Here is a 12830-nt window from a genome sequence, read left to right as displayed (position 1 = left end):
TTCTAGCAACACAGCCTGAAGAAGCAGGACACCGAACATTCAGGCACAGCCCCTAGATGCGTGCGAGCCTCTGTCTTAGCAATGTCTGATCCTACACCTAGTAGGAATTGGGATATAGAAGACATTGGGAAGCATATATTCCTCTTACTTTAAGAAAATGCATATTAATCATAGATACATTTGCATCTATGAGCAAAGATGTACGCAAACCATACGAATGTTCATTTTAACATGTAAACAACGTAAATGTCCACCATGAGCCACACGTTAAATAAATTAAGGTATGACTCAACAATGCAATTCTATATAGTCGTGGAAAAAAAACAAGAAACCAGATCTCTGGATTCTGTTCTGGAACAATCTCCAAGATACATTAAGTTTAAAGAAAAAAATAACAGCAAAGTGTTAAATAATGTACATAAGTACATTCACATTTGTGTTAGAACAGGGAGGATATACATGTACATGCATACCTATATATCTATATCTATAAATAAAGATATGTATATGCTTGCATATGCACAAACTAGTTCTAAATGTAACCAGAAAGATATCTGTACAATTACAGATTTCTCTATTTCTGCTTACAACTATAACCTCCCAGTGGGTAACTGGAAGGCTGGAATCCCAAGGAAAGGGATACTTGCTTTTTACTGTGAACGTTTTTCTGCTATTTGCATTTTTTATCATATGCATATATACATTTTTCTTTTAAAAAACCTATTTTAAAAGAGAAGGGAATAAATAAACGGGAGGGCGGGGGGAGAGATGAAAGCGGAGAGCCACAGTCCACAGTCACAGTATGAATGAATACTAATCACTGCTTCCCTGAGTATTAATCAGCCATCGAGTGCCAAGCACAAATATCTCTGTAACGATCTTTAAAGGGACATCAGCTGTGTCAAGACAACTGCAATTTCCAGAGCTCTGGGAAAGAAAGGGCTCAAGGGGAATTCTACCCGCCCCCCACTTGCTTTCTCTCTGCACTGTCATTCTTGCAGTATCATATCCCTCTTACACCTAATGGAAAATAATAATGCTGCTCTAGCCACTATCAGATATGTATTAAAACCATTTATTTTTTTTTAAACTAAAGAACTGAGGTACACATAAGGCAAGAGGTGCCGCAGAAGTTAGGAAGAAGCACAGGCGCTTAGACATATCTTACTTTTGAATAGGAAGCGTCATGAGGTCTCGGTCCAAGAAGAGCCTCAGAAGGAAGTCGTGAACATCCCCCAGCGTTTCAGGGCCTCCCATATTTAGCATCAATATTCCAGTTTTCGGCTTCCTACAGAAAACAAAATGCAATGGTTGATTTGTATCCTCTAAGGTACAATCTTGGTTCAGTAGCAAATTCACATCCAATCTGTTCAAAGCAAAGGTACAGAGCTACAGAGCTATGCACTGGCATCCCATGGCTACCTATTTGGGAACGCACGAGGCTTCCGGTTCCACACAGATCCAGCTCTGACTTTGACCTTGGTCTCCTAGCTCCCTCCATGATGCTGGACTCTCTGGGCTTGAAGCATTTCTCCACTAAATGGTCAGCCCTGAACAAAGAGCCCGTGCCTTAGGGACCAAGAGCCAGGTATAAATCTATAGTTGTCCCGTGGTTGGAGCAACTGTTCATGCGAATGCCTCACGAATACACAAATGACTTGGTCTCTCTGAACATCAGTTTCCTCATCTATAAGATACAGAGTCCACCAACTATCTCAAATGCTGTCTGGAGAACTAAATAGATAGTGTACTTAGTTAATTTGCATGATCTGGAACACAGAAGTTCTATTATACACAGAGAAGCCATGGGTTTCCTAGAAGTTTAAACCTCCACAGTATAAAAGCAGCCCATATCTAATTCTTTATCTGCTCCCTCTCCTTAGTTATTAAATTATTACTGACAAGTTATTTCTTGCTACTCTGCTGCCTTCTCCAGAGCCTGCCTTTACTCCTTCTTCGTGTCTCCTGCTACAATAAAGTACACACACTTCTCACGTTGCACTCACCTCTCCACCCTTGATCTACAGCCACTGCTTAGCTGATTCCTACAAGAAACTGCTGTATCTTATTCAAATAGTTCCCAGTCTAAAGAATCAAGCACTGAATAAGTCAGAAGAAGCAAAAAAAAGAAAATCAAACAGTTTGGAGGAAGTTAAATAAACAAAAGGACTATGCAAACTCTAAACCTCTAAATTCCAGAGCCGCTCTGGAGCCTGCACAGACTAAACGGAGCCAGGCCAAGTTGAGTTCCCCATCCCTAAACCCCTTCAGGGTGCAAGATGGAGCCAGAGTGGGACCAAGGGCCTCCTGCATGCTTCCAGTAGCCACCAGCAGCCCAAGCCTGGAGACTTGGAACTCTGAGGTCACAGCCAGAGATGAGAGGCCAGAGACTACAGGCCTGCGTGGTCCCATGAGTGGTAGCCCTGTGACAGCAGTGAAAGAGCCTGTTGTGGAGACACTAAAGGACAAGGAGTGTTTCTTCATGTGTTTTCTTTTTTTTTTTTTGCATTTGTAAAAATTTATATATGATTTACATGCCATAAAATCTGACACTTTAAACTACAATCCAGTGGTTTCTAATATATGTACCAAGTTATGTGACCATTACAACTATCCAATTCCTAAACATTTTCATTTCCCTGAAAGAATGTCTGCGGCCCCCAAACTAGAGACATTCCCCATTCTCCTCCTGCTCCTTCTTGGCAACCCCTGATCTGCCTTCTGGGTCTATGGATCTGCTTATTCATAGAAATAGAATCACATAGGGGCGCCTGGGTGGCTCAGTGCGTTAAGGCTCTGCCTTCAGCTTGGGTCATGATCTCAGGGTCCTGGGATCGAGCCCCGCATCAGGCTCTCCGCTCAGCAGGGAGCCTGTTTACCTCTCTCTCTCTGCCTGCCTCTCTGCCCACTTGTGATCTCTGTCAAATAAATATATAAAATCTTTTAAAAATATATTAAAAAAAAAAAGAAATAGAATCACATAATATGTGGCCCTTTGTGTCTGGTTTCTTTCCCTTGGCATACAATTTTCAAGGTTCATCCATGTCACAGCATGATTATCAGTACTTCTTTCTTTTTTCTGGCTGAAGTTGTCTCCATTCACTCTTGATAAAGCAGCTGAGAAATGACCAGACTGCAGTTTATGTCAAACACCATTGTTACAAATGCAGAGGGGTCCCACTTTCTAACCCTCCTCCGTCAAGACTACCTCAAACTACCGCAGTGGCTGCGCTGGCCCTGCTGAGATGGCTCATTTGGAGGACCAGTCCTAATGTGTTCTAAAAAGTCAACAAGATCACGAGCACATCTTTATTGCAATTTTAAAGAAACACTAATGTGGTGATGATGTGAGCCAGGACAGTGTGTCAAAAGTATACAGGTGGAAACTGTTTGCTTAAGCAAACACAAATGAGGCAGAAATCTGAATTTCTCAACCTAAGTTTCCAAAATAAGAACCAATTCCTGGGGTAAGGGCAGTGTTGCATTCCAGGGATGTCAGGGATCTTCCCACTTAGGATGAACTAGGTCCACTTGTCCCATCACTGTCTTGGGCCAACCCTTCTCTTCCTCGGCACTCCTGGCATTCTGGGCTGGACGGTCCCCAGCCGTGGAGGGCTGTGCTGCATGTCGCAGGGTTGCAGTAGCATCCTGGCCTCTACTCGCTGGTGGCAACCGCACAAGCCCCACCCGAGTTGTCACCACCGAAAATGTCTCCACACGTCGCAAATACGCCTGGGGAGTGGGAGAGGAGAGCTCCTCCTCCCTCTGCTGAGAACCACTGGGTTAGAGGAAGGGGGTTTCCTCTCTTTTTTACTAAACCAAGCAACTATTTTGGAAGGTGGTCATTGTCCTACAACTTTTCCACCTCCTCTGTCCAAAAGTCCTATCAATGAATTAACAAGCTGGTATTTAGTTTTCCTTTCTTGATACCTGAAAATTACAAATTCATTACATTGTGAAACTGTAATACTCCTTTAATCTTTCTTTTTAGACCACCAGTGTTCTGGGATCCTGTGTCTCACCCTCAAAATCTGTGACTCACAATAAATTAAGCGCTTTTTCCCATGGACTGCTGCCAGTTAACAGATTACTGGTTAAGAAACCCCAAGCTAAGAGACTTACCTAAGCCACAGAGGGTATCAATGTGCAAACGAGATTTGGAACTGTTTTCCATCTATAACACCTGAGCTCAGAACAAGAGTGGCTTTGAATTGGATGTTACTCTGCTCTGCAAACCCATGTTTTGTAAACCATAATGAGCTTACACATGAAAGAGATGCACATGATTTGAAAATACCTAAATACACACGCACTTAATTCAAAACTGTGTTGTGCATGACGAATGGCGCATTAGCGGTCCTAGTCCGACACCCTCTATGCGAGAATGTGAAGTGCAAAGCTTTAGCCATGGTCTGTCTCTCCTCCCCTCCAGACACAGCCCATCTGACACCAAGCTCTGAATGTCAGGTTCCGTTTGTTTGAAGGTAAAAGTATAAATTGCATAACATATTTAAAACTTCTCCTTCGAAAAGGTTTCAACACTTTGCCTATGGCTCTATCCCCTCCAAACCTCAGTTTCCTCAGTGTTCAGTCAACGTACTCAGAATCACACAATGAAAAATCACACACACAAAATAAGACTATTCATTTTCCTAGCTGTATTGCTTTCATGGAACAGCCGGTCTAGAAGAAAGGTCAGGAAGTTAATAGCTCACGGCAACTTTCCTTCTTTCACCCTGCTAGGGTTGGAGTGTGCTATTTCTGTGAACTTATCTAAATGATTGCCTTTTAGAGCCTTGTGCTGCCTCTGTACCAAGGAAGACTCAGGCACAGCTATGGCTTCTGTTATGGAAGGAGACACCCAACAACAACGCCATGCCCACTGACGTCCACCAGCAAACAGCAGGCCCTTTCTTCCTTTAATAAATCGCAAATCATATTATTTCATTTCTAATTACGTTCACTGTGTTAACAGTGAAAAATAATGGGCGGAGTTTACTATATATACTCTTGACAGATTAGTTATTCTTTATCCTATACAGGACAGACATTTCATAGGGGTAATTATGTTAGGTTTGTAAATACACTTCCAGCATACATATAATTTGTGTTACATGACGTATTCCAGAACTAAATTCCTACATGATTTGCAGACTGTACTGAGCTATGTGTCCTTTAACAAAAGCCCGTGGGATTTTCATTTGTCAAGCATACCTCAATAAAGCTGGGAAAAATTTTTTTAATAAAAAATTTTAGAAATCTGTAAAAAATTTCAAAAAAAATTTAAAACCTTGGGGGGCGGGGTGTGAGAGAGAGCTGTACTCTTCCTGCTACTGAAAGGAAGCCAAGACTCTAACATCCCACTCTTACATACTGGCATGCCCCAGCAGCTTTCTCCTCAAGCAGCTTGCATCCACAAACAGAAATTCTTATAAGTACCACAAGTTAGAGTCCTACCTCTTCCCCGGTTGCACCTGTGGTTTTGGGCTTCTGGCATGTTGGGCTGTTTCTGCGGTAGCTGTTGCCGTGGCTCCCATGGACTGGCACCTCCATGGCTGGCAGGTCCTCGAGCCGCCATGCACCACTGTGACAAAGTTAAAGTAGCAGCATGAAATCTAGCAGGGAAGTAATTCCTTTGGAAGAGGTCCTCAGAGCAGCAGTCCTGGATTTAAAACTTAAAGAGATGCTGTAGCACAGGTTTTCCCAGCATTTCTCTGCACATAGGTCAAGCCACTTAAAATCCCTCTGATGAGGTGGGGTGGCGCCCCCTAGGGCAGCGTATCAGGACTTGCAGGGAGCTTTTTTAGAAACACACCTCCTCACTCAGCCTTGGCAGATTCTGACACGATCGCTGCACATTTCTGGAAGTTACTGGCAGCAGCGTGCTGCTGATATGAAAGTGAGAAGCTTGCAGGACAGGCTAAGAACCATCGATTTAACCATCAAGCCAGTTTTCCACTGGCAGTTGCAGACCTCATCAGCCTATAAGCTTTCTCACTTAAAGCACCTGTGCTAGGGACCCCGGGGTGACTCAGTCAGTTAAGTGTCTGCCTTTGGCTCAGGTTGTGGTCCACTGTCCTGGGATCAAGTCCTGCGTAGGGCTCCCCCTCCCTCCGCCTGCCGCCCCCCCACCTTGTTTCTCTCTCTCCGCGTACGCACTCTCTCTCTCTGACAAATAAATAAATTTAAAATCTTTAAAAAAGAAAAAAAAAAAAGCACCAGTGCTGAGAACCCTAGCATTGCCCTTGGGCCCTGACAAGGGTACTTTAGAGGGCCCGTTCTGGCCCTCCTCCTGCTGCAGCCCCCGGCAACAGGGTATGCGGTCTGCACAGCCAAGGATTCAGGGACCCCAGGGTCCATGGCCCACATTCCTGACCAGGCTCCCAGGACCCAGAACCCCAGAATTCCCTGTCCCCAGAGCCCCACACTCAGCGCCAGGGTCTGCACTGGCCTCCTTCCTAGATCTAGCCTCCTGAGTGCTGGTTGTACCATCCGTGCAAGCAATTTTTGACCTGAGTGAAGCTATGTGCAGGGGCAAGGACAGAGCTCGAACTCGCAGCCTGGAGTGTCCGCCCAGGCATATGCACAGGACCCTTCACCACGCAGGGCAGAGCCGGCAGTGGAAAGAGAAGCAGGGAAGCCGACAGGCCAGAGGAAGCTCTCTACAAGGCAGTGACATCTTCTGACATTTCTGACATTTCTTCCAGGGCGCGATGAAGGTCTAGCTGCCAGTAGTGGAGAAGAGAACATATCTCACAGCTTGTTAGCTGGCTATCCCACATATGATATGTGGATCTCCATCTGCACTCTTGTCCTGGCCCCACAACAGTTAGGTGTGGGCCTGGAGAAGCCACCTGAACTGAGGAGTCCATGGGCCCTACTTAGCTGTAGCGGGAAGAATCTTCATCCTTAAACGACCTACGGTGAAATTAAACTGAAGCTATACAGTAGGTCCTCAAGATGGCAATGTGGGACAGTGGTTACTGCGGTGCCTCACCCTGTACACAGGACCTCTCCCTTCTCTGCTCTCAAACCAGTTGGTCTGAAATCAGCTGAGATCAGTCTCCTTCTACCCTCCTCCTACTTATGAGTCAGAGGAGACCGGGTGAGGAACTCGGGCTATGCGTCAGCAGATCTGATTGCCCCCAGTTCTGCCACTTACTAGTAATGTACTGGGGCCAGGCTACACTCTTTCTGAGCCTTCGTTTCCCCAGTAAAATGTCGACACCTTGCTACCAGGATCCTTGTAATGATTACAGCCAAGGACACCCGTGACGTACTCCTCACAGAGCCTGCCATAGATGATCAGTGCTCGCATTAGCTCCATCTGTAAGAGCATAGGGAATACACCTGCTGATTTTTTTTCACCTACCCTGTCTATAAGATATAGGAGAATGGTATCTCCAGGCCCTTTAGATTTCCAACTATCCATATTGTGCACATTCCCAACAGAGCCAATTACGTGAGCTTGTGCTGAACAGTCCTTATTAACTCAAAGTGAAAGTGCAAAAGATTGACATAAAGAAGTTCAATTCTGCTCAAATGAAGTCTCAAACCAACTCACATCTCCTTATTTTAGACAAGTTTAATTCTGAAATGCATGAGATTTAACCAGGTTCTCAATCATGTCACAATGTCTGTGATTCCTTATATGAATGAGATTATACTGGGTTCCATGGGGTATCAGAATAGAATTGGGGCATTACATGATTTGACTGCTGGTAATAAGATTTCCCCTGTGAATCTTAAAAAGGGAGTGGCAGAAGGGAATGAGAGTGAGATTAGAATCGTTAACTAGTACATTAGTACTTCCTCGGACAGTCTGGGAGCTGGGAGCTTTTCAAGCTGCTGATCTGTTGCCATGCCCTACGCTTACAGAATCCTCTGTGGTTGAACAAATTCTCAGGGCACTGCTGCTAATAATGGGTCCTCTGTGCTCAGGACTTAGGGTTAATATACCCACCTCTCAAGAACTTCTCTATGACACTCCTCTCCCCTAATGATCTGAAGATTTCAGAGAAACAAAGAGTAGTCTCCGACCAATAAGTATACATGTAGCTAAAGTTGCTTAATTATTCAAACAAAGGATCAACTGAGACTCCTGAATATATACTCAGCTCACAGCTTAAGAGAAATCCAAAGGCAGAGACAGCATCGTGTGGCACAGAGTGTCCATGTTCCAGAACCAGAGAGATCTCGTGGAAACCCCTGATAGAACCAAACAGGCTGGGTGGCAGGACCTGGGCAACTCAAAGAACTACTCCAAGCCTCACTTTTCTCATCTGTAAAATGGTGATAAGGCTAACCCTGCAGGACTGTTGTGAAGATTAGGAAAAAAATTTTAAATCTACGTCCAGCCCTAACAACAGTACCAGGCACACCACATGTGGTTAAATGAGAAGAATACTCAGTAACAGGGACTTGCCCACTTATGTACTAAGACCAGGTATTCTAACCCTACTTATGACATGAACTGCTCGTCCACCTGTGGAAGGCCTACAAAACCATGAAGGCTATAAAACTAAGAAAATGCAGAAGAGAATAGAAAGAAAGCAAAACTTCCTAACTCCTGGACAAACCCAAAAGGTGAAGCATTCAACAGTTTATCTGTAACTTAAGTTCATGGGTATCAACTGATTCTCCAAAACCAAATTATTTAATATTTTGGATGCTCAGGGTTGGGGAAGGGGAGGGTATAAAGGCACATAAGCACTTAAATATGTAACGGAGCCTTTTCCTACCACATAGGGGATGAGGTTTATTTCAAAAGGTACTTACAGGGGCACCTGGGTGGCTCAGTTGGTTAAGCGGCTGCCTTCGGCTCAGGTCATGATCCCGGCATCCTGGGATTGAGTCCCACATCGGGCTCCTTGCTCGGCAGGGAACCTGCTTCTCCCTCTGCCTCTGCCTGCCTCTCAGCCTACTTGTGATCTCTCTCTCTCTCTCTGATAAATAAATTTTAAAAATCTTTAAAAAAAAGTACTTACAAAAATAGGTACCATTTTGAAAATTAGCAGAAATAATGTACTATATGGTGACTATTAATAAACACTTGGAGAGGGGAGGTTTTAAAAAAAATTATTTTCTGATATGGCACCAAAATGTTCTAGTGTCCCTAATTTATTTATTTTAAAGACTTTATTTATTTATTTGAGAGAGAGATCACAAGTAGGCAGGGGGGGGGGGAGCAGGCTCCCCGCTGAGCAGAGAGCCTGATGCGGGGCTCAATCCCAGGACCCTGAGATCATGACCTGAGCCAAAGGCAGAGGCTTTAACCCACTGAGCCACCCAAGCACCCCAAGTGTCCCTAATTTAACACTAATGCTCTTTTTTTTTATTATTCCAGAATTTTTTTTCTAATCATGAAAGACATAGATGCTTAATGTAGAAAATTTGGAAAGAAAAGGCAAAAAGAAAAAACAATAATTCATTAACCTACCCACTTTCTAATTTAAAAAATATATATAGTATACACAGTATGTGGCCCACCCCAAGGAGGTTCTTACTGATTCTGTAATATGCTAAAAACGTAGCATAAGACTTTGCTTTTACACTTGTACCTTCAGAATTTGTTTTCAAAAATACTACTCAATTTTTTCCAACCCGACAATGTTAATTCCTTCGTTTCAACAAGATGATTAAGGTATTATAACTACATCTTAAAATCAGAGTCCATAATTCAATTGACTTCAAATCCACTTTTGTTATGGTCTCTGAATCCTTCCACTTAGTTACTTATAATCTGAACAACAAATCATTTAAAGTTTCCCATACTGTTCTATGACCTCAAATGTAGAACCTGTCAGATTTTCCACAGAAAGGGCGGAAGAAAGAAAACACTAATTCAATCCACCTTTCAGCCCCATTACTGGCACTGCGCGTCCTCTTCTTAAAAGTTAATGCCTTTTGCTCCCAGTACCCTTAGGGACCTGACCCTCAGTATAAACTGGGTCCTAACCATCTTTCTACAAAGGCACCTGTAATAAGTTGATGGAAATTCAAAGTGGATTCTCTCCATTCCTTCTCAGTGGGCACCAGACTGGTGAACTGGGGAATTGCTAAGAAAAAATAAGGCAGGTCCGTGCCCAGTCACCATTCAGCAGCAGTGGGCACGCTGCGACCACCATCACCAGGGAGGGAACTCCAGGGCAGATGCCCGCGGTGATGAGCACGATGTACAAGTTACCATCCTCCCTGGCAGGTCCTTAACACACCCTCCCTCCCCTAACGTTCCAACAACCCCCTGACGCCCATTACTGATTTTACAGGTAAGAACTAAGGCGCTGACAAACTCCCGCACTGCTCAAGGCCACCCAGCTGACCCGCGGTGCTCCCGGACCCCTCCCGGCAGCGCCCCGCTGATGACCCACGTACCAGCTCTCGCCCTCCCAGACGGCCACCCCTTTCCGGTCCCACCTCCACAGCGCCCCTCGCCCCTTCGCGCGGAGCTTCCTGCGCCGCTCCCGGAAGCCCCCAGGCCCGGGGTCCCCGGCGCCGGCTGCCCCCGCCGTCTCAGGGACGCCCGCGGCGGTGGCGGCCGCGACAGCCTCACTTACGCCGGTCACGGAGCAGGGCGCCCGCAGCTCGCACGGCCGCAGCCATGTTTGTGCCTCCTGAAAGCATTCCCGGGGCAGCCTCGCCCGGAACCCGGGTTCCTCCCGCGGTGGCGCGATCGGGTGCCGGGCCCCCAGGCGCCGAGCTGCTGTCACCGCCACCCCAGGCCTTATCTCGCGTCGTCGCCCCCCTGAGCCCTCACAGTGCGCCTGCTCATTCGCTGCGGGCCGGGGCCCCCGGGGCGGGGCCAAGGAAGACACGCCCCTCGCGGGAGCCGACCGCACCACGGGGCGGTCCCGGGGGTAAAACCGGCCCCCAGCAGCCTTAGTGGCAGCGCCCCACCACCCGGCCGTTCCCGGTGCTGGAGCCGGGCTCGGCCCCGGATCATCCTGAACGAATGCCCTGGTGGCCTCTGCCAATTCGGCCAAGTCAGGAACCACAGCCACAACTCAGCAAAGGACTTTCCAGACATTTCCAACACTCTTCCCGAGATGCCGAGGTTGCTTGTGCCTCAGTTCTCCAGTCCGCTTGCCTTGTTACCGCGCAGATGTGGCCGACCCAGTTTCGTTATGCGTGGTTTGCAGAGTAGGGAAAGGAATTGTTTTACGAGACACTCGTGAGTGACATATTACTCGATTTCTCTGTAGCGTCTCCATATAGCAGAGTTTGACAGGTGGGACCAGAAAGCAAACATTATACTGCTAACAGGAGGAAACGGGAACCTAGGAAAGGGAGGGCCAGTCCAGCAAACGCGTTTCTGGGAGGGATGCCGTGCTGGAGTTTGTGGGTATACTTGCACACCCTTGCAAGGTAGCTCTCGGGCCCCAATCCCGCACTCGCGACAGGCCCCTCCCTCATTTCTAGCCATTCCTGCATTCCCACGCTTCTGCCTGCCCACCCTGCCCACTGTTCGGTGCATCTCGGAGTACAAGACCAACCTTGGAGCACAAAGGTCTCAGACGTTATTCATTCGTTGAACAAGTACTGACCACCTACTGCGTGCACTCCATGGAAGACAGCAGTGAACAGACCAGACAAGTGACTTATGTGGGGGTTAAGGGAGAGACAAAATAAATGAGAATGTGTATTATTTGAAGTGATGATAAGCGTTAGAAAGAAGAAGGAAGCAACGTGAGGGAGATGGGGGAAAGGGAATTTGACGTAGATGGGTCAAGGGACGCCTAGGTGGCTCAGTCAGTTGAGTGTCTGCCTTTAGCTCAGGTCATGATCCCAGAGTCCTGGATCAAGCCCTGTGTAGGGCTCACTACTCAGCAAGGAGCCTGTTTCTCCTTCTGTCTGCCGCTGCCCCTGCTTGTGCTCTCTCTCTCTAACAAATAAATAAATAAAATCTTTTTAAAAAATGAAATAGATGAGTCAGAGAAGTTCTCACTGACATCTGGACAAAGGCCCGAAGGAAATAAGGGGGCAAGCTTCGTATAACATTCCAGGAAGATGGAGTCCAGATTGAGTTAAAATCACCTATCTGGGGCTCCCGGGTGGCTCAGTGGGTTAAAGCCTCTGCCTTCGCCACAGGTTATGATCTCAGGGTCCTGGGATTGAGCCCCACATGGGGCTCTCTGCTCGTCAGGGGGCCCGCTTCCCCCACACCCCTGCCTGCCTCTCTGCCTACTTGTGATCTCTCTCTTTAAATAAATAAAATCTTTTAAATAAATAAATAAAATCTTTTTTAAAAATCACCTATCTGTAGCATAAAATTAATGTTCCTGATTGAGTTAGTTTATTATTAAAGTTGGCCCTCCTTCTGGTTATAAGCCAAATGTAAAATATCATATTAAATGGATTGTCCTTCATGTTACTTGCGTGATCTTCAGATCCAAGTAGGAGATGTTCCCTGAGAAATGAAGAATAAACTTGTTCCAAGTTCCAAACTGCTTTCCTATATATTTTGCTAACTCTCTACCCTCATAATTAAAATTACATTCATTTATTTTGCCCTTTAGATATGCTCTTTATAGTGTTCTTCTCTACCTAAAGCTTAAACCCATTTCTTTTAAGGAAGCTGCACAAAAAAAGCTCTACATTTTGAACTTCTGTTCTAGACAAAGTGCAGACTTTGTCCAGAGAACAGGTCCAGAGAACTAGGAAAGACTGAGAGTTTTAGATGTTTGAAACGCATGGGCTCTTCTCAGCTACTCTGGAAGGCTCTGGATGAGTCACCTCTCCTTCCAAGGGCTGTGCCCCTTCTGCTAGGTAGAGATAACAGGGGTCTTCTGGCCCCTCCTAGGGAAATGCCGATGACTAGTGACAATGCACAA

The 12830-nt window shown here is 46.0% G+C and overlaps 1 protein-coding gene across 3 annotated transcripts in view; it reads right to left on the bottom strand.

Annotated features, from left to right (window-relative positions):
* The window catches only part of FECH (ferrochelatase), a 32520-nt gene extending 21709 nt beyond the window's left edge, over positions 1-10811 (bottom strand). Inside the window, exons 1-3 of one of the 3 annotated variants that reach the window (XM_047697691.1) lie at positions 10557-10811; positions 5458-5584; positions 1169-1288 (exon numbers count right to left, since the gene is read on the bottom strand). In XM_047697691.1, coding sequence (XP_047553647.1) covers positions 1169-1288; positions 5458-5584; positions 10557-10623 — 314 coding nt within the window. In that variant the 5' untranslated portion in view covers positions 10624-10811. Of the gene's footprint in view, positions 1-1168; positions 1289-5457; positions 5585-10374; positions 10519-10556 lie in introns of those variants that run through there. The other 2 variants (XM_047697692.1, XM_047697693.1) reach the window with 2 other exon arrangements.
* Positions 10812-12830: the final 2019 nt, after the last annotated feature.

The sequence above is a fragment of the Lutra lutra genome, chromosome 12, assembly GCF_902655055.1.
Source record: "Lutra lutra chromosome 12, mLutLut1.2, whole genome shotgun sequence".
Lineage (NCBI taxonomy): Eukaryota > Metazoa > Chordata > Mammalia > Carnivora > Mustelidae > Lutra > Lutra lutra.
The sequence above is the reverse complement of the archived record's forward strand: the minus strand, read 5'-3'. Positions and strand labels throughout refer to the sequence as shown.